The sequence below is a fragment of the Macaca thibetana genome, chromosome 12 (assembly GCF_024542745.1).
Source record: "Macaca thibetana thibetana isolate TM-01 chromosome 12, ASM2454274v1, whole genome shotgun sequence".
NCBI lineage: Eukaryota > Metazoa > Chordata > Mammalia > Primates > Cercopithecidae > Macaca > Macaca thibetana.
This window is the reverse complement of record NC_065589.1, coordinates 27,289,027-27,313,555: the sequence shown is the minus strand read 5'-3', so window position 1 is coordinate 27,313,555 and position 24,529 is coordinate 27,289,027. Positions and strand designations below refer to the sequence as shown.

The 24,529-nt window shown below is 40.3% G+C and overlaps 1 protein-coding gene across 30 annotated transcripts in view; it reads right to left on the bottom strand.

Moving 5' to 3' along the window:
* FN1 (fibronectin 1) overlaps positions 1–24,529 on the bottom strand; it is a 75,939-nt gene that overhangs the window by 8,389 nt on the left and 43,021 nt on the right. For 2 of the 30 annotated variants that reach the window (XM_050751214.1, XM_050751213.1), the window contains exons 25-42: positions 24,158–24,430; positions 22,882–23,064; positions 19,383–19,472; positions 17,866–18,135; positions 16,045–16,161; positions 15,206–15,370; positions 14,513–14,668; positions 13,414–13,527; positions 12,006–12,275; positions 10,336–10,523; positions 9,381–9,468; positions 7,380–7,556; positions 6,502–6,591; positions 6,087–6,266; positions 4,548–4,637; positions 3,345–3,611; positions 3,145–3,251; positions 1,536–1,674 (exon numbers count right to left, since the gene is read on the bottom strand). In XM_050751214.1, coding sequence (XP_050607171.1) covers positions 1,536–1,674; positions 3,145–3,251; positions 3,345–3,611; positions 4,548–4,637; positions 6,087–6,266; positions 6,502–6,591; positions 7,380–7,556; positions 9,381–9,468; positions 10,336–10,523; positions 12,006–12,275; positions 13,414–13,527; positions 14,513–14,668; positions 15,206–15,370; positions 16,045–16,161; positions 17,866–18,135; positions 19,383–19,472; positions 22,882–23,064; positions 24,158–24,430 — 2,964 coding nt within the window. Of the gene's footprint in view, positions 1–1,535; positions 1,675–3,144; positions 3,612–4,547; positions 4,638–6,086; positions 6,267–6,501; positions 6,592–7,379; positions 7,557–9,380; positions 9,469–10,335; positions 10,524–12,005; positions 12,276–13,413; positions 13,528–14,512; positions 14,669–15,205; positions 15,371–16,044; positions 16,162–17,865; positions 18,136–19,382; positions 19,473–22,881; positions 23,065–24,157; positions 24,431–24,529 lie in introns of all 30 variants that reach the window. The other 28 variants (XM_050751216.1, XM_050751215.1, XM_050751210.1 and 25 more) reach the window with 19 other exon arrangements.

The window sequence follows — 24,529 nt, the reverse complement described above, 5'->3', positions numbered from 1 at the left end:
CCGCCACCTCGCCCGGCTAGTTTTTTGTATTTTTTAGTAGAGATGGGGTTTCACCGTGTTAGCCAGGATGGTCTCGATCTCCTGACCTTGTGATCCGCCCGTCTCAGCCTCCCAAAGTGCTGGGATTACAGGCTTGAGCCACCGTGCCCGGCTGTATTTTTCTTTTTACAGTGCAAAACTCAACAGCTCAAAAGCAGTAGATATTTGAAGTGCCTAATTTTTAAAAGGCATCACCCTTGAAGAAAATAGTGTTTTGGAGAGCTAGTAAGTCTGAGACGTCTCAAAGCTGGGAGAACCTGGTTAGAATGTAGAATACTGCTGCTGGGAATAAGGAGTTTAAAAGAAAAATGGAAGGAACTTAAATTGTTCCTAGGGGTTTCTATAGTCAAAAGAGCCAAGAGTTAAAATTCCATCCTAACTAAAGTTAAAGAGATGGAATCTTTTTTTTTTTTTTTTAAATGACTTAGAAAAGCACGAAGACCTTTTTGCTCTTGAAAATTCTGTTCACGTGGCATTCTGCTAGTAAAATCACAAAAGGCAAAGATAAGCATTACTGTGGCTATGTAATACAACAAACACAAATTAATCTCCTCCCAACCTCTCTCCAGCCAAATGCTCAACTGCTTAATTCACAGGAATTTATACATGTAAAGTAGCACAGTCTTCTATCAGATGAGGGAAGAGACTAAAATTAAGCGACTGGCCTTAGGAATAAAATCTGTCACTTGGCAAAAATAGGACTTAGCACTCTCTGTTGGTGTGGAGTAGAGAACCCTCCTGTTGGAAGATTCGGGATTCACGGTTTTGATTATCTCCTATCTCATGTGCCTTGGTGGATCTTCAGCTGCTTCAAATTGAGAAGCCAGGTGGCACACTATTGATTTAAAAGGATTTCCCAGGTGCTACAGAGACGAGTCAATGATCTTTTAACCTCTATAGAAGCTTTTGACCTATATAGTCAGGAAAAAAATGGAAATAACGTTGGGAAAAATGGAAATAACATTGGAAAAATGAATTAACATTGGAATAACATTCTCTGCAGACAGAAATGCACAATGGTGGTAGCATTTTATATCAGGAGCAAAAGCCAACTGTCCCCACGTCTGCAGAAGGGGTATTTTCTTTATAGGTAATCATTTCAGTATTTAAGAATCACTCAAGAGGACAGCAGCATGGTGAGATGGAGAGGGTCTGGGGAAAGACATCAGGAAACCTGTGCCCTATATCAACTCAGATACAAGTAAGGACTCAGAGTGTTGTACTAAATAATATTTGAAGTCCCTTCCAGATCTATAATCATATCACCATTTGACAGTCTGTCAATTACGTATGCATTTTGTGAAGACAACAGGATATGGCAGGAGGTGAGGGAGAGATTAATTTAATACAAAGTTGCTCATTTATTTCATGTTGATGTGTTGCATTATTTCCCAAAGATAAAAAGACAATGGCAGCAAAGGTACAGTCAATAGAAAAGCCCATCTCTGGTGTAGAGCAGAGGGGAGCCTGTGTCTTAATAATACGTGTTTACATACCAGAGTTGCCCACGGTAACAACCTCTTCCCGAACCTTATGCCTCTGCTGGTCTTTCAGTGCCTCCACTATGATGTTGTAGGTGGCACCTCTGGTGAGGCCTGTCAGAGTGGCACTGGTAGAAGTTCCAGGAACCCTGAACTGCAATTATCGGTACATCCAAAGCAGAGAAAAAGCATTATAGTGAGGAATGACATGGGCTCTCCTCTTACCAATAACCCTCACTGTTTAAACAAAGCAAAGGAAGACAATAAAAAAAAAAAAAAAAAAAAAAAAAAAAAAAAAAAAAGGAGGGTATAGTGGTCCTAACCAGCGGAGGAGAGAAATGGAACAAGGATAGGGGCTAACATTCCTGCCAGATTTTCCTGCCAACAATCTACCTATGTGGTCCGTAGTTAGCAGGAGCCCTCGACAATACTAGAGACGGCCTGCCCTTGATCTTGCTTCAGTCGCAAGTCTGCATAAGCCCTCTGGAAGCTCTGGCCATGTTTGCTTGACATGAAACCTGGACACTGCACTATATGGGAGACACAGTCATGCTACTCCAGGAGATATCTGACCCCAGTGTGGAGTCCTTAAAACAGTTGGGCAAATCCTCAAACCTGTGTTTCTAAGCTCATAAATTTCCTCCAGTGTTGTCAGTTTTTAAATTCTACCACTTTCTAAAAATAACAACATAATAAAAATTGATACTGTCAGTGGGCCGGGTACAGTGGGTGGCTCATGCTTGTAGTCCCAGTACTTTGGGAGGCCAAGGTGGGTAGATTACGAGGTCAGGGGATTGACACCATCCTGGCCAACATCGTGAAACCCCGTCTCTACTAAAAATAGAAAAATTAGCTGTGTGTGGTGGCACGTGCCTGAATCTCAGCTATTTGGGAGGCTGAAGGAGGAGAATCGCTTGAACCAGGGAGGTAGAGGTTGCAGTGAGCCAAGATCATGCCACTGCACTTCAGCCTGGGCAACAGAGCAAGACTCTGTCTCGGGGAAAAAAAATTGATACTGTCAACACAAAGAATATACGTTTTAGAGAATCAATCACTTATCAGCTGCTATGCACAGCTTAGCCTGGTTTTTTTCTATAGACATATTGTAGATAGTGGGGTTCTTCAAGGACAAATCGCAAAGGTAGTGTTGTAGACTGATGCACACAAATGGAGATTCAGGTAGAATGTTTTTCTTTCTTTTCTAGAATCATCTCTTTGTCCTTACTCAAAAAGGAACCTCAAATGTGTGAGAATAATAGAAATAGTTTCATTTTCTCTATGAAATGAAAGCTAGTGTCTCTCTGGTATATCCTCCAAAGTAGAGCCATGTCGGGATTAAAAAAAAAAAAAAAAAAAGGCTTAAATGTGCCATCTTCTAAGAGGTTCTAGAAGGAAAGCCACTTTTTTTTTTTTTTCCTTCAAAAGACGGGGTTTCACCACGTTGGCCAGGCTGGTCTTGAACTCCTGACCTCAAGTGATCCACCTGCCTTGGCCTCCCAAAATGCTGGGTGAGCCACTGCACCCAGCCATGAAGCCACTTTTTATCTGAGGGCTGGTCACTTCAGTTACCTAACTTACTCCTTTCTGTGCTGCTCCATGAGAAGTGAAGAGAAAAATTAATTACCTGTAAGGGCTCTTCGTCAGTGCCAACAGGATGACATGAAATGATGTACTCAGAAGTGTCCTGGAATGGGGCCCATGAGATGGTTGTCTGAGAGAGAGCTTCTTGTCCTGTAGAGGCATTTGGATTGAGTCCCAGCCCATGTGGGTAGAGGTGATAGTCTACGTCTTCCCTGGGGATGTGACCAATTTGAATCTCCTCACCTACATTCGGCGGGTATGGTCTTGGCCTATGCCTTATGGGGGTGGCTGTTGTGGGAGGTGTGGTCCGCCTAAAACCATGTTCCTCAAAGATCATTTGTTGCCCAACAGTGGGTTGCTGACCAGAAGTGCCAGGAAGCTGAATACCATTTCCAGTGTCATACCCAGGGTGGGTGATGAAAGGGGTCTTTTGAACTGTGGAAGGAACATCCAAGATCTCTGGTCCATGAAGATTGGGGTGTGGAAGGGTTACCAGTTGGGGAAGCTCGTCTAGCCAAGAGAGGTTAGAGCCAAAAAAGCAAAGCGCATTAAGCTCCAAGAAGCAGCAGCAATAATAATCATCTATTCAGGCAACAATGAATGTTCACCAATGTGATAAAAAGCCCTCAGAAAATGAGCAGTTCTGAGATCACAAAACACTTTTTCCAGAAAGAAATCTTTAGGATTTTTCTCAAAGGTTTCTTTATAGTTTAGAAAGAAAAAAGTGTTAGTATGAATTTATCATACACACAGCTTTAAACCGCTGGGCCCCTTAGAAGCTGCCTCTGCTCAAATTAAACCTGATGGAACCGAAATGTGCATTCTCTTTCTTTCTTTTTTAAATTTGAGAAGCAAGTTGTAGGAAGTAGAATCCAGACTAATCATATCAGTGTCTTAAGTATGAGAATTACAGAGGTTTGGCTCAACAGTTTTTCATGGTTTGAAATGGTAAAAATAGATAAAACACACATTCATTTTTTAAATTTTCCTATCACGACAGCATTTTCTTGAAATTAAAACTGGGTGCAAAAGCAAGACATTATTTAGCTCGAAGTTGTAGAAACCAAACAATAAATAAAGATAAATGTGAGAGGTTTCTCTTCCTCCTTTAAAAAAGGAAACATTTTAAAATTCAACAGAAGGTATAAAAGAAGAGCAATGATAGCAACTTGGTTTTACATTTTAGCATCTTGTTTGAATTTTTAAAAGGTGAATAACAAGGCTTTATATTGAGTGGCTGTAGTAAAGAAAAAAAATAAAACCAAACTCTGCAGTGCATGTTAAATTATTCCTACTATTACAGAATACAATATATACACTATGCTGTTAGAAAAAAAATCACAAGAAATGCATCAAAACACGGAGAACCTTTTCATATTGCAAGATTGCTCATCTGTTATTAGTTTTGTCCTAACTTTCTCCTTGTTACCTGCAAGGTACTCTTACCTGTCTTTTTCCTTCCAATCAGGGGCTCGCTCTTCTGATTATTCTTCAGGGCAATGACATAAATTGTATATTCGGTTCCCGGTTCCAGGCCTGAAGGGAGAATAGAACCATCACATTATGTCAATGGGCTCAGCTAGTCAAGTGGAAGTCGGTCTCACCAGCAGATGCTACTGGGAGGAGGCACTTCCTCTCCAGCTGGCTGTTGGCCTCTTGAAGGTAAAATCAACTTCACTTTTCCTCCATAAACACCTAAATATCCTGCATATAAAGTGCACATCGCAAAGTACTTGTCTGACTGTCATATCTGACACCTGAATAGACACTTTTTGGGTACCTTTTCCAGGGTATTCTTTTACCATGTGGTCTTATTTGCCTTTTTGAATTTAAGAAAATCTATCAGCATCATATACCACCAGTCCTGCAGATTATATACATGAATCTACTTAGACCTAATAACCAAGTGGTCCTCAGTGGCAGATCAATGAAAAGCAAAACTCAAGGCAAGTGAAGGGTAAGAGAGATTGGCCAATCTTTGTACAGCCTCTGTGGGAAGTGTCTAGTTCAATTCCTCTCATATCTGCTTCTATTTTCCTGTTCTCCCGAGTTTTAAAAAGGCAGTGTGTCCTTCTAATGTCTGTATGTTCTATGGGAATTTTAAAGTCTAGGTGATACTCTATACAGACTGATATGGTTTGGCTCTGTATCCGCATCCACATCTCATCTGGAATTGTAATCCCCATGTATTGAGGAGGGGAGGTGATTGGATCATGGGGGTGGTTCCCCCAGGCTGTTCTCATGATAGTGAGTTCTCACAAGATCTGATAGTTTTGTAAGTATCTGGAATTTCCTCCTTTGTGCTTCTCTCTCCTGCTGCCATGTAAGACATACCTGCTTTCCCTTCCACCATGATTGTACATTTTCTGAGGCCTCCTCAGCCATGCGGAAATGTGAGCAATTAAACCCCTTTATAGCAGTGTGAAAACAGACTAATACACATAGTTTAAAAATTTCATCTCTTGGGCAAAAATAATACTAGAGACTTATAGTCTTTCCCACCAAGGTAATCAACTTTTATTGGCCATTCCAGGCATTCTTTCTGATGTGGGTGGTTAGGATTGCTGTGCCTCAAGACCTATCCTGTGATAGTGGTCAATGGCAGGTGGTACTCTGGCAAGTCCTGCAAGAATGCCATATCTATAGAGATCTGAGTGTAATGACAGAATCACTATCAGCTAGTTTGCTTTAAAAATATCTTTCTCCAGGACTGAATTGACAGGTATCTGGCAAACTTGCAACAAAAGGAAAACATGAGTCTAGTCATGCCATTTAGGACAGTCTTGAAATTGCATTTTCCTTCACTCATGCCTTCTGGGATGTATTGAGCTGTACCACTCCTACACAGAGAATGCTTTTTGAGGTTATCAGGAACAGGGTTTTGCATTCTCATGACACAGTATCAAAGACGCAGCGGGCGTTTGCTAAGGACTTCATGTGCCCTAGGTAGTAAGAAGGAAAATGACAGCATGAAAGCAGCAATACCAGTAATAGTAGCCTCTGTGACACCAGGGCGGGGCCGAGGGACCACTTCTCTGGGAGAAGACCCAGGCTTCTCATACTTGATGATGTAGCCGGTGATCCTGGCACGTGGCGGCTGCCACGATACCAGCAAGGAATTGGGTGTGGTGGCCAGGAAACGCAGGTTGGATGGTGCATCAATGGCTGAAAGAAAAGAAAATTAAGTCTCTAAGAAGGCAAATAACCAAGAAAATTATTCCCACACTTTTCTCCCTAGCCCTTCTAAACACACTTAAAAGAATCTGAGAATACTGTAAACCGGAAACAGGATTCTCGGGAATCTATAATACAAAAATATCCGCCTCACTTTTGTTTTTTGAGTTCATGAGACTGATTGCATACAAGTCAGTGGCATTTCCTCAGTAGAAGGTATAGTTACCAGTGGAGGCGTCGATGACCACAGGGGAGCTCCGGGCATTGTCGTTCAGGGTGTACAGGTAGATCTTGTAGTCAGTGCCTGGTTGTAAACCTGGGATTTGAGAAGAGATGATTTTTACCAGTTCTTGCTTTACTAGGAGAATTCTCAAGCTCGCCTGCAGTTTTTCTGGGTTTCTCTATCATCCCATATTTATATAGACTATCAAAGTCGTCCACATTTGAACAGTAAAGTAGAGCATGGTATGGATGTAACTGTTAACAAGAAATGTATCTTGAAAGTGAATCACTGATGCAGATAAGGACACTGGCTAAAGTAAATTCTGGAATGCAAAAATGCTATATTGGAAGAGGCAACATTCATTGCAGAATGAGGGGCGGCCATTTATTGAGGTTTTCTCTTTATAGTAATCAGATGATCAATAGCTGAGCCTTGGAATCAGAATTTTAAAAAACTGAAAAAGACCTCAGATATTGAATATTCTTTGGTTATAACTTTGACCTTTATTAAGTAGTATCATTTACTTTTATATTAACTATGCTTTTTAATCTATACTAATGCTAAGATCTATACATCACTGTTTTTTATTTCTTTTAGTTTTAAACTTTGTGTTATAATTTTTTAAATAAGAAAGGGCACAATGATGAAAGATCAAACTTGTTGAATGAAACTTATGCCATTTCCTTGACAAATATTACACAAAATCAGGCATTCAAAAGACAAAACAATTTCTGATCATAGCATGAAAATAATGTTCTAAAACTGGGTAATGATAACACTGAAAATAAATTTTATCAGTGTCAGTCTTAGAGCAATTAATAAGTCAGTTTACATTGTGGATATTTTTTAACAAATGTGGTTAGCACAGTGAGTTCCCTGACCTGTGATGGTGTAGCTTCTGACATCTGGCTTGATGGTTCTCTGGATTGGAGTCTGGCCATTGGCTGGAACAGCATCAACTTGGAAGCCAGTGATCGTCTCGGTCTTGGTTCTCCAGCTAATGGTGATGGTGGTCTCAGTAGCATCTGTCACACGAGCCCTTCTTGGTGGGCTGACATCTGTACAGGAGCATAACTAGAGATTAGTGCCTGCTTGGCTCATCCTTGTAAAGTTTTGGTATTTTAAAATGTTTCCTTGGTATATATCAAATTCATCCATTTCAAGAAATATATAACTAGTAATGTGTAGATTATCTCCTTTGGCATTCAGAGAGAAAGGTCAACTGCAATTAGAAAATATGAAAAATCTACCTCTCATACACTTTATTTTGAAGAACTGAAAAGCTTTATAGATACTACCAGTGGTTCCTAGGGCTGGCTTTTTAATATCTACAAATATTTCAATAAATATTAAAATTATTAATGCATTATAATGTAAAAATATGTGTGGTAGGAGTTATAACATGGCCAGCTAACAATTACATGTGTGTGTGTATGTGTGTGTGAGAGAGAGAGCATGTGTATGTCTGTGTGTGTCTAATATTACTGCAAGTATTTTATCTTTTCTCTCAACAGGTAAAATGCCATCCTTCTTTTATAAACTATGAAACTTTGACACTTTACCTGACTTTTGAAAAGGAATATATCAAGTGATTGATACAACAGAAGACTAGAATCTAAGCCTGATTTTGGTCCAATGGTTACTGTGCTGTGATATAATTTGGATATTTGCTCCTGTCCAAATCTCTGTTGAGTTGTAATCCCCAATGCTGGAGGTGGGGCCTGGTGAGAGGTGTTTGGATCATGGGGGCACATCTCTTGTGGCTTGGTGCTCTCTTTATGACAGTGAGTTCTCAAGAGATTGGGTCATTTAAATCTGTGGAGTCGTCCCCTACAACTCTCTCTCTCGATCTTGCTTTTGCCACAGCCATGTGATGTGCCTGCTCCCCCTTGGCCTTTCATGATGATTGCAAGCTTCCCACGGCCTCCCTAGAAACCAAGATACCAGCACCATGCTTCCTGTAAAGCCTGCAGACCTGTGAGCCAGTTAAGCCTCTTTTCTTTAGAAATTACCCAGTCTTGGCCGGGCGTGGTGGCTCAAGCCTGTAATCTCAGCACTTTGGGAGGCCGAGACGGGCGGATCACAAGGTCAGGAGATCGAGACCATCCTGGCTAACCCAGTGAAACCCTGTCTCTACTAAAAAATACAAAAAGCTAGCCGGGCAAGGTGGCGGGCGCCTGTAGTCCCAGCTACTCGGGAGGCTGAGGCAGGAGAATGGCGTGAACACGGGAGGCAGAGCTTGCAGTGAGCTGAGATCCGGCCACTGCACTCCAGCCTGGGCAACAGAGCGAGACTCTGTCTCAAAAAGAAAAAAGAAAAAAAAAAGAAATTACCCAGTCTCAGGTATTTCTTTATAGTAATGCAAGAATGGCCTAATGTGCATTATTAAGATAGAGCAGAAGCCAGTGGGGTCTCCCCAAGCTTAGCTCTATGAAAACAAATTCTAAAAAGTAGAGCATAAACTAGATGTCAGTCCTAGTCCATAACATCAACATTATAAGCTGATGAAGTGATTCCATTTTATGGGTCAGTAGACCCCTTTCTGAAGGAGTATAAAAGATGACAGTCATGCGTCAAAAAGACAATCAAATTGATTTTCAAATTAGGACTCATTCCACTGTTAACATATATAGCTTAAAAACATTTTTATTTATTTATTTATTTATTTATTTATTTATTTATTTATTTATTTATTTTAAGAGACAGGGCCTTACTGTGTTGCCCAGGTTGGTCTGAAACTCCTGGCCTCAAGTGATGCTCCCACCTCAGCTTCCCAAAGTGCTAGGATTTTAGGCACGAGCCACTGAACCCTGCTAATTTACCATTCTTTAATTTTGGTCTATACAGAAGGTTTGTCGATATGAAGAGATTTTATTGCTTACTCTCTAGAGTGGTGACAACTCCCTGAGCTGGTCTGCTTGTCAGAGTGTCCTTAAGAGCATAGACACTCACTTCATATTTGGTGGCCACCTAGAGAAATAAGGGCATGGTGAGCATTAGCAGTGTCATGAACTGAAACCCAGGGAGTTTCACTACAGCATTAGGTAAATACAATGATTAGAAAATAAAAAATAAACAAACTAGCAAAACTCACAACCTTGTAAATTCCTTGATTTCATTCCTACAGTGCAGGTGATCAACGTATTTAATTTATCAATTTTAAAATGCTCTTAGCGGTTAAGCTTAAGTAAGCCATAGATTACATACTTAAACTAAGCTGGTAAAAAAATGAGGAAAGTGGGTATTAGCATATTTTTCTTTTTTATGATCTGACAGGTGCAAATCATAATTTTACCCTTATCATAGAGAGGCAAAAAGAATGTTCCATTTTGTCTCTGAACAATCTTTCTGTAGTTTCCCCTGAAATTGACCTTACGTTAAGAGCTACATCAACCCCCTAGGTTCCTAGCAGTTTTCTGCATGTATGTCTGGAAGGTTTTTAAAATGTTTTAATGAGGGTAGGGTCAAGGTAAACTGGTACAAACTGTAAAATATTCTTTACCAAGATAACAGAGCTCAGAAAATGCATAACTAAGTCGATTTATGCATTCAAGCAACGGATATGTAAATTGTTCCCCACAACCTTTTAAAATAAGCACAATACATCTAAAAGAGCTGAACAAAATCCAAAGCTATTTATAAAATTCTGTCCCAATGGTTACCTGGAAAACTTAGGTCAACATAAAGGAATTCTGTTGATACAAAGTTACAATAAGAGTATTTGATGCAGAGGAAAAGAATAGTTAGATTTATTATTACATTATATTTTCACCACCTTAGAAACTGTATTAGAGATGGTCTCCATCTTTATTCCAATGAACAAAGGTCATGTCTTACCATAAGTCCTGATACAACCACGGATGAGCTGTCAGGAGCAAGGTTGATTTCTTTCATTGGTCCGGTTTTCTCCTTGGGGGTCACCCGCACTCGATATCCAGTGAGCTGAACATTGGGTGGTGTCCACTGGGCGCTCAGGCTCGTTGGTGTGACCTGAGTGAACTTCAGGTCAGTTGGTGCAGGAATAGCTGTCGGGATTGTCATTGGTTAGAGGTTATCTTATAGGAAATGGGGAAAAAGGAAAATAAAGTGGGTTCCAAGAAGTAGAATGGATTGTTCTTGTTGGGTTAGGTGGGTTCCCTGGTCAAGCAAAGATTCAGTATGAGAAAGTACAATAAGGGATGTAAAATGAAGAAAGTGTTTGCTGAGAAATGCGTTTTATATCCACCAATTCTCAGAATCACTGAAAACATTTGGATAAATGCCAGAACTCTAAGAGATTTTAGGTTTTAGAAGTTTTTTTGCTTTCCCTTAAAAAAAAAAGTTATATTGCCTTATTGACCATTATGATTTACTTTCCCTTTGTATGGAAAAATAAGCAGTAGCCCTTTTTCTTTCTTAAAATTTTTAATTAATTTAGAAACAGGGTCTTGCTCTGTCATCCAGGCTGCAGTGCAGTGGAGCTGTCATAGCTCATCGCAGCCTTGAACTCGTAGGCTCAAGCGATCCTGTACCTCACCCTCCTGACTAGCTGGGACTACAGGCATGTGTCACCACACCTGGCTAATTTTTTCATATTTTTTGTAGAGATGGGGTCTCACTTCATTGCCCAGGCTGATCACGAACTCCTGGCCTCAAGCAATGCTCCCACCTTGGCCTCCCAAAGCACTGGGATTACATGTGTGAGCCACTGCACCCGGCCTCCTTTTTCTACATAAAGTATCTTTGTATGGATTACCATTTCACACAGTATTCCATCCAAAAAAGAGAGAATAATGTTTTTATTGTCTCTTTATTTGGACCCTATGACAGATATGGCTGCTAAATTTGATGTTCTCTCTGTAATGCGGCATAAGAAGAAAATTGGCTCCCAACAGAAGCAGAAAAGAGAAGCGAAAAGCAATAATACAGACTGTCACCTCTAGGGTTTATGCTGTCACTAGGATACATCTTTAGCATTCTACTCTGCTTCAGAAATAAAGCACAAGAGCTAAAGTATTATGGAAAGCAATTGCCCTATTGATTGTTTCCTATGTGTCTGAATCACAATCATTTAAGCTAATTATACACCAGCGCATGACATCTAACCAGAGAAGAAAGGTCTTACCCATGTGTGCTCAGAATCGTGCTGCTATGAAATGCCCCAGTTTGGGTTCCTTTTTATAAGTAAGCTGTATGATGCCAAACTTCTTTCCTTTATACATAGTGAGGGTAATCACAGGGAGTCAGAGCTTAGGAAATAATCCACAATTTTAGTATCCTCTTCAAACGTCTCGTTTTATGGTCTTGTTTATAAGCCAAGATACTCCAAAATTTCTTTTTATCAGACTTGTTTACTTAAATATCACCTCAGTTTTATTGTTTCTTACCATTCCTCTTTAAAGAGGATCTTTCCTAATAATTTTTTTCACCCTTACACGGGAATCAATAGCCCAGTGAAGTATAATTCATTCAGCAGGGCATAAAGCCGCTGCTCCCATGGGCACCTGGTGGTGCAATTAACCATATACCTGTGGACTGGGTTCCAATCAGGGGCTGGCTCTCCATATCATCGTGCAAGGCAACCACACTGACTGTGTACTCAGAACCCGGTCTGAGGCCTTGCAGCTCTGCAGTGTCTTCTTCACCATCAGGTGCAGGGAATAGCTCATGGATTCCATCCTCAGGGCTCGAGTAGGTCACCCTGTACCTGGAAACTTGCCCCTGTGGGCTTTCCCAAGCAATTTTGATGGAATCGACATCCACATCAGTGAATGCCAGTCCTTTAGGGCGATCAATGTCTGTTAGGCAAATTAATGGTAAGAGGTTATGTGAAAAGCAAGTTGTGAAATAAGCATTTTTATAACATGCAAAGCAGTTTTGCAGATACCATTTTCTTTGACGAAGTCCAATTAACCCACTGTCAAATGGAAAATCACTTAAACACTTGCTTAATCTTTCTTGGTTTAGAAAATATGCAATGTTGCATCACTTATTAAAACATAGGTGTATGTGAGATAAGCAGATACCCTGCAAAACGTCCCCACAATGGCAATGTATTTATATTAATTTAAAGATATTCTACTACCATTTGATTTTACAATGTGATGTTAGTCTCATAGACCTGGATTTTCTATACCTTGGAAGTGGTAAAGCTGATTTGCAACGTCAGATTCAAATTGTTATAATTGTTCTTTTTTTTTTTTTTTTTGAGATGGAGTCTCCCTCTATCATCCAGGCTGGGGTGTAGTGGCATGATCTCAGCTCACTGCAACTTCTGCCTCCCAGGTCCAAGCAATTATCCTGCCTCAGCCTCCTAGTAGCTGGGATTACAAGCACGTGCCACCACGCCTGGCTAATTTTTGTATTTTTAGTAGAGACGGGGTTTCACCATGTTGGTCAGGCTGGTCTTGAACTCCTGACCTCGTGATCCTCCTGCCTCGGCCTCCCAAAATGCTGGGATTACAGGCATGAGCCACTGCGCCTGGCCCTATAATTGTTCTTACACTCTTCTTTTCTCGTCTCTATTAAGCATTTATAGTACACTCTGGTCCAGCCATAGTCCTTCAAATGCCCCAAACATAACAGCTACATGAGGCACACTTCAATCAGCTTTACCATCCAGTTGTAGAAAAGACGGTCTAGGAAAATTTTTTGTAGATTTGCTATAGGCAAATAAGATTTCGCTGAGGCCATTTGAGCAAAAGAAATTCAAAGCACAGCAACTAACTATGGTAGTTTCACAACTTCTTTCTCTATAAATTCCTTGCTTGGCACCGAGAAGGAAAAAAGATGTTCGTAAAGGGCTCAGCTCAAGACATAAACTAACCAACAAGTTGACTTTCCCTATATGTAATTGCAAAAGACATGTGGCGGGCATTCAGACACCCAAGAACAAAATTCGACTTTGAAAATGGAAACCAAGCAGTGGTTACGTACTGGTTACTGCAGTCTGAACCAGAGGCTGACTCTCTCCGTTTGGATTCTGAGCAAAGACACTAACCACATACTCCACTGTGGGCTGCAAGCCTTCAATAGTCATTTCTGTTTGATCTGCAAAGGGAGTGAAAAGCAAATACGATACCCACGTCATCCACTATAAAGTCCTCCAAGTGGCTTCTAGAGTTTGGTAGTGAACATATGGTGGCCTAGAATTTTTATTTGCAGAATTGTAACAAAAATATGGAGGAGTCAGACTTTGATTTCCTCTTGGACAAACCTGTTCATTGCTAATACAAATTACCATATGGGAGTGAAGTCACACTCAAGGATAAGTTCTAAAGCTTAATATGATGCCCCCAACAATTAGTGATACTGCTCTCAGAAAAAATGAAAATTAACTTGACTTTAATAAATTGCCTTAAGATCCTAATTTCACAAGTATTCTATTTAAAAACAAAGACAACATAGCTAAAAGGATCTGAAAAAGTCAGTTAGGCCATTTCTCTTTTTAGTGTGAATGATAAACAAAACCAGAAGGGTGAATCTAATAATTTAAGATGCCCATATCACTAAATAGAACTATCCATGTTAAAACAGAAATGCACTTAAGACTTCTACTGTGAAGAGGGTTGATAACGGTCTTGAGCCCTGAATTCATGAATGGGGAAAATGATGACATAGGACAAGAATTACATAGTACTCACAACAAGGTAGCCATTTACATAAAAAAGAATATTAGATGCTACCCCATCTATCCTGTTGTATATGAGATGCAGATTATTCTTTTTTTTCCTGAGATGGAGTCTCTCACGCTGTCTCCCAGGCTGGAGTGCAGTGGTGCTATCTTGGTTCACTGCAACCTCTGCCTCCAGGGTTCAAGCCATTCTCCCTCAGCCTCCTGAGTAGCTGGGATTACAGGCAGGAGCCACCATGCCCAGCTAATTTTTTGTATTTTTAGTAGAGATGGGGTTTTGCCATGTTGGCCAGGCTGGTCTTGAGCTCCTGACCTCAAGTGATCTGCCCGCATCAGCCTCCCGAAGTGCTGGGATTACAGGCATGAGCCACCACGCTCGGCCAAGATGCAAATGATTCTTACCTGGACCTGCAGTTTTAGTTTTTGTTGGTCCTGGTCCATTTTTGGGAGTGGTGGTTACTCTGTAACCAGTAACAGGGGAACTTGAAGGCAGCCACTTGACACTAATGCTGTTGTCCTGAACATCGGTCACTTGCATCTGTGATGGTTTGTCAATTTCTACATATAAAAGCAGGGAGAAACCGGTGAAGCCCCAGTCCTTGGAGAAAAGATTGGACAAGCCCTCCTCTCTAGGTCTGCTATATGTTCAAATGATCTCTTACATGAGAAAGGTATTTCTTCTTGAAAGAACACAGAGAGAGCTTTTAGAGGGATGGGGCAGGCATCTCAATACCATTTCCTATTTTTGAGATGGCTGCTTCATCCACAAAGAAGCTACATTCCACAAGCAGATACCTGTCATCCTACTTTATCAACTCATCCATTCTTTTCCAACAAATATTTATTGAACACTCTCCATGCCCGTCTTATTGCAGACATGTGGAATATATCAACAAAACTGACAAAACTTCCTGCCCTTGGGGTGCTTCCTTCTTTATCTGGCTCAAAACTCTGTTAGCTGCAGGTGTTAGCTGCAGTTTGTTGTCTCATTAAAAAGGAAAATCTATTCCACAATGAGAAAAATACCTTGGGAGAACATTGTAAAAAACTATCTGAATAAATAAGCTGGTGTCACCCCAGAGTAGAAGTTTGTACCTGTTCGGTAATTAATGGAAATTGGCTTGCTGCTTGCGGGGCTGTCTCCACGGCCAGTGACAGCATACACAGTGATGGTATAATCGACTCCAGGTTTAAGGCCACTGATGGTAGCTGTAGACTTGCTCCCAGGCACAGTGAACTCCTGGACAGGGCTATTTCCTCCTGTATGAAAAGGGGTTAGTTCAGAGTGTGAGGGGCTTAGAGCTACTTGGGTATTACTGATTAATTGAATTACCACATTTATAGCAGCATGTAAATCACATCTTCTTGCTTATTCCCTTTTAAAGAGCACTCTCTTGAACAGAAAGAGGTATTTATGCACGTAGCAAACCTTGGTAAGTGTATAAACATTGAGAGAAAATTACAGTTAGCGCTATTTTAACATTTCAGCTTTAAAATGCCACTGAGTAGTAGAGTAGCATTAAAAGTGGGAAGAAGGTAAGCCCTCAACGGAGGATTGCACGCATTGTGTCCTTTTTAAAAATTTTAACGGAATAAATTCCTGTTAAATAAAATTTGGAAAATATAGAAAAGTAAAGAGAAGAAAAAATAAAAATCACTTATTTCCACCACTGATAATATGTCTGTGAATTTACAATCCTTTTATTTCCTCCGCTCTGCTGTTCCCCCTCTAGTTGTATTATATAAACAACTTTTTATTTGGCTTTTAGAACAAATTATGTCATCTATATCTTCCATATTTTCTTGGAAAAAACCAGGGCTCCATTGAATGGACTTGCCAACATTTCTTTAATTCTTTGTTCACTGTTGGGCTTTCAGGTTATCCACAACAGTCTGATTTAATCAGAGTGTAAAATAGCATTTTGCTGCCGTACCTGTTTCTCCATAAGTGATCCTGTAATATCTCACAGTGACAGCAGGAGCATCCCAGCTGATCAGCAAGCTGGTGGGGGTCGCAGCAACAACTTCCAGGTCCCTCGGAACATCAGAAACTGGAAAAAAAAACGGGAAACTTTTCACATCCGTAATTTTCAAACAATACTCAGATTTATTCTTTGTTTATTTTCCAAATAGTTGTCTTAATGATTCCTTCATACAGTAATGTAAATAATATGTGTAATTAGCAGAATTTAATATTATGACGAATTCAAGATAAGGGGTTACAGAGCCCATTCAAATTGTGATAAAATGGATTATTTCAAATTTAGGGAAGAATTTTTTTCCCTCAACATTGTGTTTGGAAAAATTTCAAAACTACAGAAAAGTTAAAAAAAAATGTAATACAAGGCCGGGTGTGGTGGCTCACACCTGTAATCCCAGCACTTTGGGAGGCCGAGGCGGGCAGATCATTTGAGGTCAGGAGTTCAAAACCAGTCTGGCCAACATGGTGGAATCCCACCTCTACTAAAAATAAAAAAATTAGCCGGACGTGGTGGTGGGCGCCTGTAATCTCAGCTACTTGGCAGACTGAGGCAGGAGAATTGCTTGAGCCCAGGAGGCAGAGGTTGCAGTGAGCCGAGATCCCGCCATTGCACTCCAGCTTGGGTGACAGAGCAAGACTCCATCTCAGGAAAAGAAGGAAAAAAAAAAGTAATACAATGAACACCTATATACCCTTCCCTTAGGTATTTGTCTCTGGCTTGACAATTTGAGACTAAAATACAGGTATCATGATGCTACTGTTCCCCTAAGTACTTCAGCCTCTATCTGCTAAGAACAATGACACTGTTACCCTAAAATTATATTTTTAAAGGTACTTTGAAAAAGTGTTCAGTTTTCTACATTTTTTTTTTTTTTTTGAGACAGATTCTTGCTCTGTTGCCAAGATGGAGAGCAGTGGAACAATCTTGGCTTACTGCAACCTCTGCCTCCTGGGTTCAAGTGATTCTCCTGCCTCAGCCTCCGAAGTAGCTGGGACTACAGGCGCATGCGACCACGCCCAGTTAATTTTTGTATTTTTAGTAGAGACAGGGTTTCACCATGTTGGCCAGGATGGTCCCGATCTCTTGACCTCATGATCCACCCGCCTTGGCCTCCCACAGTGCTGGGATCAGAAGCGTGAGCTATTGCACCTGCCCCCCCCCCTTTTTTTTTTTTTTTTTTTTTGAGATAAGGTCTTGCTCTGTCACCCAGGCTGGAGTGCAATGGCTTGATCTCAGCTCACTGCAACCTTCGCCTCCCGGGTTCAAAGATTCTCCTGCCTCAGCCTCCCGAGTAGCGGGAATTACAGGTACATGCCACCACACCTTGCTAATTTTTGTATATTTAGTACAGATGAGTTTTCACTGTGTTGGCCAGGCTGGTCTTGAACTTCTGACCTCAAGTGATCTGCCCACCTCGGCCTCCCAAAGTGCTGAGATTACAGGCGTGAGCCACCACATCTGGCCAATTTTCTACATTTTCAATAAAACTTGTGTTATTAGAAATGCATAAATGCCCAAATCAGGTGAGAAATTTCTTGAGAGGAAAAAAATGATCTTCTTTACTGCTACCATGCCCAGACTTCTTTACCATATTCTAAGAGAGGTGTTTCTCCACATATTCTCTCCCTTTCCTCTCCGTGTCCCATGACAGTGATCTATTTTTTTTTTTTTTTTTTAAGAGCTGATGACAGACAACAGCAAGCTACTTTACAGAATCTACCAACTGGGTAGGAAAGTCTTCTGAGTTTCTTTGCAGACCAGAAAACAAGTTACCTGTTGATTGTTGGCCAATCAATAAGGGACTTTCCTCTCTGCCATTAAGAGCAACGATGCTGACCACATACTCTGTGCCTGGAGTGAGGTTGGTGAGGGTGATGGAATTCCGAGAGGGGGGCACCCGATCTTCTCGAGGTCTCCCGCTCATGTGCTCGGGGTGATGGCGGATCCTGTAGCCAGTGATAGTGGCTCGAGGAGCAATCCAGTGCACAGTAAAAGAGTTGGCAGTAATATCAGAAAAGTCAATGCCAGTTGGGGAATCAAGACCTGTTGTTCCCACCCAGGGGAGGAAGAGAAAAAAGAAGAAAAGATACTACCAGTTTAGGAAGTGAAGAAGGTGTAGGGGAAATTAACGTACATCCAACATTTCATTCCTGTCTCATCAATACCATGATTTGCCATAAACCTCAGAGTAAGATGTACTGATTCTAAGCTACATATGAATTTTAAAATCTTAAATTGACTCACTTCAAAATAGCCAGCTCAAGCACTCATTTTTTTCTTTTGCTAAGTAATTCAAGCAATTTTTAGGGGTTATTACTGTAGGTTTCTGTGTTACATTTGGAGATAAGTGTTCAAGATCTTCTGAGAATTGACATTTTCAAATTCTTCAGTGTTTAAATATTCTATGTTTCTATCCTGTAAGTGTATCCTTCCAAGTAAAGCAAGATCTGCCCACTCTCAAGGTAAATGTTTGACTCTCAGAGAAGCCTCCTAAGCTCAAGAGGGAATTTATATGTCAACAGAATGGTAATGATGCCAAACACAAAACTTTCTGAAACTAAAGACATTATCCCAGACAAATTACAATGCTGATAATTCCTCATGAATTGACATTTTTGAAAAATGCACAAAAATTCAGAGTTTGTTGTAAATTTAAACCACTTAGTCTCTGGGACTTCCAGCAAATTTCTGTTTTAGTTACAGCATTCACTAGTTCTATTCAATAAGAAACCAAACTAAGATATCGTAAGTCCTTTTTGGAAGCAAGTAGACTATAAATAAATTAATTAATACACTAAACTGTATCTTTTTAAAGAAAAAATTAAAAGAAGCATTCATATTTAAGTACATAATATTTATGAGGTTCAGTTCAACTTCCTTCTAGTAAATTCATATTTTATTAAGTAAAAAGTAAACTTGCTGGGTTAGTAAAGGAAGAAAAATAGATGACAATGAGTGTTGGGTCAGCCATTAGACAGAGCCACCTAATGAAAAGGAATGTCCACTAAATCTAAATAACAAAGATCTTCTTAGGAAATGTTTTTTAAAAGGACAGACAACAAATTTCTTGATTAATTTGTTAGTGACTGAAAGTCTAGGTGATTGTTGAGTAAGGTATCTTTTAGTTTTTCAGACCAGTGGTAAAGTCATACTGTGATGACAAAAGTACACACACCACGACCACAAAAAATGGAGATGTATTTCATTTGTTATACAGAATTGGTAGGCAAAAGTCATACTTTTGACTTTATCCAGTATGACTGGATAGTCATACTGCCAACATCACTCACCTGTTTTCTGTCTTCCTCTAAGAGGTGTGCTCTCGTGTTGTTCGTAGACACTGGAGACACTCACTACATATTCTGTACCAGGCAGGAGATCTGAAAGGGCAAGTGGGGCTTATTTTAAAACTGTGCTTGAAAGCATGAGAAACCAAAGCGCGCCCAGGACTATTTCAACTGATGAAATGTCCAAATGTCCAGTCCTAAATCCTACTTACACTTAAGTGAACACTAAGGCAAAGTGTTCACTGAACAGACCTGGCGAAGGTCTGTAATTAGATGACTCAGCTGGATTTCAAGTGGGACGAAGTTGCTGCAACAACTGGATATTTCTCGCATCCACCTGAGAGTATGTCTCTGGAGGGCACATGATAATCCTGGCTGTGGTACTATGGATTGCCATTGATGCCTCACAACAACCCTGAGAGGTAGTTTGCTACTTTTAAAAGCAATTTTCTTGCCATACAATGTACTGCATATATTTAAAGTGATTTGATGGGTTTTTACATATGTGTGACTTGGGAGACCATCACTGCATTCAAGAAATGAGCAAACCTATCACCTCTAAAAATTTGATTCACAATTATCTCCATTTTGTAAATGACAAAAAACCAAAAAACAATAACAACAAAAAATACTGAGGCACAGAGAAGTTATCTTCTTTAATTTACTTGCCCAGGATCATACAGGGATTGACCCAGGCCAGCACTGGTGGTCTTAGCAATTAACCTTTACTGGAAAAAAGCCACACTTCAAGAGAAAGCAATCGGTTCTGCCATATTAAAATGAGAGCAGAATAGTTTTTTAAAAATTAAATATACATCCCTGAGTCTCTTCTTCCTTTTTTTTTTTTTTTTTTTTTTTTTTTTTTTGAGACAGACTTTCACTGTGTTGCCCAGGCTGGAGTGCAGTGGTGTGATCCTGGCTCACTGAAACCTCTGCCTCGTGGGTTCAAGTGATTCTCCTGCCTCAGACTCCGGAGTAGCTGGGATTACAGGTGCCTGCCACCATGCCTGGCTAAGTTTTGTATTTGTAATAGAGACAGGCCTTCACTGTGTTGGCGAGGCTTGGACTAGAAATCTTGACCTCGTGATCCGCCCGCCTTGGCCTCTCCACGTGCTGGGATTACAGGCGTGAGCCACTGTGCCCGGCCTCTTCTTCCATTTTGATACACAATCATGCATAGCTTAATGATGGAGATACATTTTGATAAGTGTGTGATTTGGTGATTTTATTGTGTAAGCATCATAGAGTGTACCTATACAAACCTAGATGGGCTTGTAATCCCAGCACTTTGGGAGGCCAAGGAGGGTGGATCACTTGAGGTCAGGAGTTCAAAACCAGCCTGGCCAACATGGTGAAACCCCACCTCTACTAAAAATACAAAAAAATTAGCTGGACCTGGTGGCTCATGCCTGTAATCCCAGTTACTCGGGAGGCTGAGGCAAATCGCTTGAGCCTGGGAGTTGGAGGTTGCAGTGAGCCAAAATCGTGCCATTGTACTCCATCCTGGGCAACAGAGGGAGACTCCGTCTCAAAAAAACAAAAAACAAAAAACACCTAGATGGTAGAGCCTACGACACACCTAAGCTATAAGCTATATGGTCTAGATGGTAGAGCCTACGACACACCTAAGCTATAAGCTATATGGTCTAGATGGCAGAGCCTACGACACACCTAAGCTATAAGCTATATGGTCTAGATGGTAGAGCCTATGACACACCTAAGCTATAAGCTATATGGTCTAACCTACTGCTCCTAGGCTACTAGCCTGTGCAGCATGTTACTGTACTGAATACTAGAGGAATTGTAACATATGGTAAATATTTGTATATCTAAAAGGTACAGAGAGTGAGGTTTCTAAACTTGGAACTCCTACTCACTAAACCCTCATTCCCCTGCACACCATTTGCCCTTCAGCGTTTCTGTAAAGCCTCCTGCAAAGTTTGGAAAAGTGCCAGATTGGAGGACCAGATGCTTGCATTCCATTTGCACCTTACTAGCTGGCCAGTGGCAATTTACTTAACCATTGGGGACCTCAACTGCTTCGTGTTTGTTTATTTATTTTTTTGAGACAGGGTCTCACTCTGTCACCCAGGTTGGAGTGCAGTGGCATGATCATGGCTTGCTGCAGCCTCAACCTCCCCAGGCTCAGGTGACCTTCCTATCTCAACTTCCGACATAGCTGAGACCACAGGTGTGCATGACCATGCCTGGCTAATTTTTGTATTTTTTTTAGAGACGTGGTCTCACTGTGTTGCCCAGGCTGGTCTCGAACTCCTGGGTTCAAGCAATTGGCCCACCTCAGCCTCCCAAAGTGCTGGGATTATACAGGTAAGAGCCACTGCACCTGGCTTGCTTCATCTTTAAAAGAGGATAATAATGACTTTGCTGGGAGGGAGAGAGGCTACCTTGAGGTCATTTGTAGCATTAGGATTATAATAAGGTCTTAGAACACATGATTAACATGTGACAGGTCTATGGCTAAGGGGCAGACATTGTGATACAGGGGCTTGTATACTGGGTGATGCTGTAATTAGTGATTCCAGGGTGCTCTAGAACAGAAGCAATAGCCCTGGGGTGGTGGATATGCCAAATAAAGATATTCTTGCCCTCAGCCACAAAGTAAGAAACCAAGATTATGGTCACGTCAAGCTGCTCTTCTTTGTGTTTCATTGTCTAAATTATGTTTGAAAGGTAGAAGATGTTTTCAGACTAATATTTGTTAATGTACCTAAATGTAAGCTATTTTTCCCTTATGTAGAATCTTTTGCTGTTGTTATATATTTGACTATTACAGTGAAAATAATAAAAAGCACTGTTTATGTGAAACACAGCACCATCTTGCAGCCTACTGTTTGATTCTTTAACAAAAGATGTCTATTCTATAATGGTTGGGACTAGAAAGAGACAATTTCCATAAATTGTTGTTGTTTATTTAATGTCAGGTTTTTTTTTTTTTTCTGAGCTCTCAGCCTTCTGAGAAATCCTTCTAACAGATTCTTTTTGAAGTACAAATTAAACTTCTGACTCTCTTCAAAACAACATCCTAATCTAGCCCAAGCAATCAGTCACTTTTCTAAGTATTCAAATCCTAAATCAACTACTGACACTTTTTTTATAAAAATGAGAATAAAGCACGCCTAGTGACACTATTTTCAGTTCTCATTTTTTTCTCTAAAGATTTACATTTAGTCATGTAATTTCTCTTGATATTCACTTATTTTTATCTGCTTATTTGGAAGCGGAGTTTGTTTAAAGTCATGGAACTTTCCTGCTGGTGTTTTTCCACTATGATTTCTTTAAAAGCTGTAGATATCAAAAGTATATTAAGATAGCAACAAACATTACAGCTTTCAAAATTTATGGAGCTGTACATTGAATTTGGAGTTTAGTTTGTAGCTTGGTTGCAGCTGTCTTGCTTTTAGCTGCTCCTACTTGAGAACTCAGAATTCATTTGCTATGCTCTGGGTTAATATTTATGGAACAGATACATTCGACTGCTTACTTGTTAAGACCACTGCATTGTCTGAAGGAGAAATTGACAACTCTGCAACATCTTCCTCATTTTTCACAGGTGAGTAACGCACCAGGAAGTTGGTCAAATCAATGGATGGGGGTGGAGCCCAGGTGACACGCATGGTGTCTGGACCAATGTTGGTGAATCGCAGGTCAGTGGGAGGAGGAACAGCTGGTTTCGAACAAGAAGGAAGACTCATTTAATATAATTTTAAAATTAAAGCTAACGAAGTAGCTGGAAAGGTAAAACCAATATTTCATGCATAAAGGAAACAGAATCATAATCATGCAAACAGTCTAATCTAAATCTATTTTAAGTCATAGTGTACTACTGTTAAAAATAAAACACTACACACAGTACTGTTAGGCCCCCTTTAACCTTTTTGCCATCATCGATATATTTAAAAAAATAATTTTAATCTACTTTCAAATATGTTGACTTTATGTACATTATTAATACCACTGCAGATTATTTTATCCCAGGCTGAAGAGGCTTAAGTCGCCACACAGCAAAGAGAAACATAGCGGTACTTTACAAAGAAATACATGCACACAGACAAAAAGACAAGAGGGTCCTAAACTTCCCCCCATGTGAGATGTCTAGAGCTACAAGTCCATTCAGTGAATTCTACTTACAAATGAAAAGTGTTCATGCAAATTGGTTCTCAGCATGTTTCTTTTCCCATGCACAGCAGAGAACCTTTAAAATGTTGCATGCATGTCCCCAGACTGTGGTTAAAGAGGTGTTTCTTTACCTAGTGACAGCAACAAAACCTAGAATGCTCCCAAATTTATTTTTCTCCTACCTCAAAACACTCTACCCTAAATTTTGATGGGTTTTTAGCTACAAAGAAGGAACATGGTAGAGTTTATCAAAGGGTAGAAGGAAGAGCATGATGGTACATTTTGGAGATATCTTTCTTATAATTAATTGGTGCTTATACAATTTGGTATTCGTGTTTGGTATTTAAGAAGAAAAATTCTAGGTCTCCAAATTGAATGAACATTTGCTATTTTATATTTAACAGAACAGACATCTGAATTTTTCTAGCTCTATATCTACTTGTGGTTTAAATGAGAGTGTACTGAAGAATACTTGCATATGTTTAGCAGATGCATTTGATTCCTTATCCCCATAGTCCACCCTGTCTTAATCTTTGGCCAACTGCTGACTTCCCCCTTAAAACATCCATATTTAACCAGAGTAACTGGTGGCAGCATGCAACACCATCTATGTCTCAAACACAGAAGTTTTCGAAATTCACCCGTTTGTTGTGTCAGTGTAGTAGGGGCACTCTCGCCGCCATTAATGAGAGTGATAACGCTGATATCATAGTCAATGCCCGGCTCCAGCCCTGTGACTGTGTAGTATCCTACTGAGGAGTCCACAAAATCTTCAAAAATAGGGATACCTTCTCCTGCCGCAACTACTGTGATGCGGTACCCAATAATGGTGGAAGAGTTTAGCGGGGTCCACCTCAGGCCGATGCTTGAATCGGTTATATCAACAAAGCTTAGGTCAGTGAGTTGGGGCACCTCTATTGAGTTACAAAGCAAAGGGGGTGGGGGGCAAAAGGAAAATAGAGGCAAAAAAAGAGGAAAAAATAAAGCAGTGTATATCAGGTTACCAGTAGTAA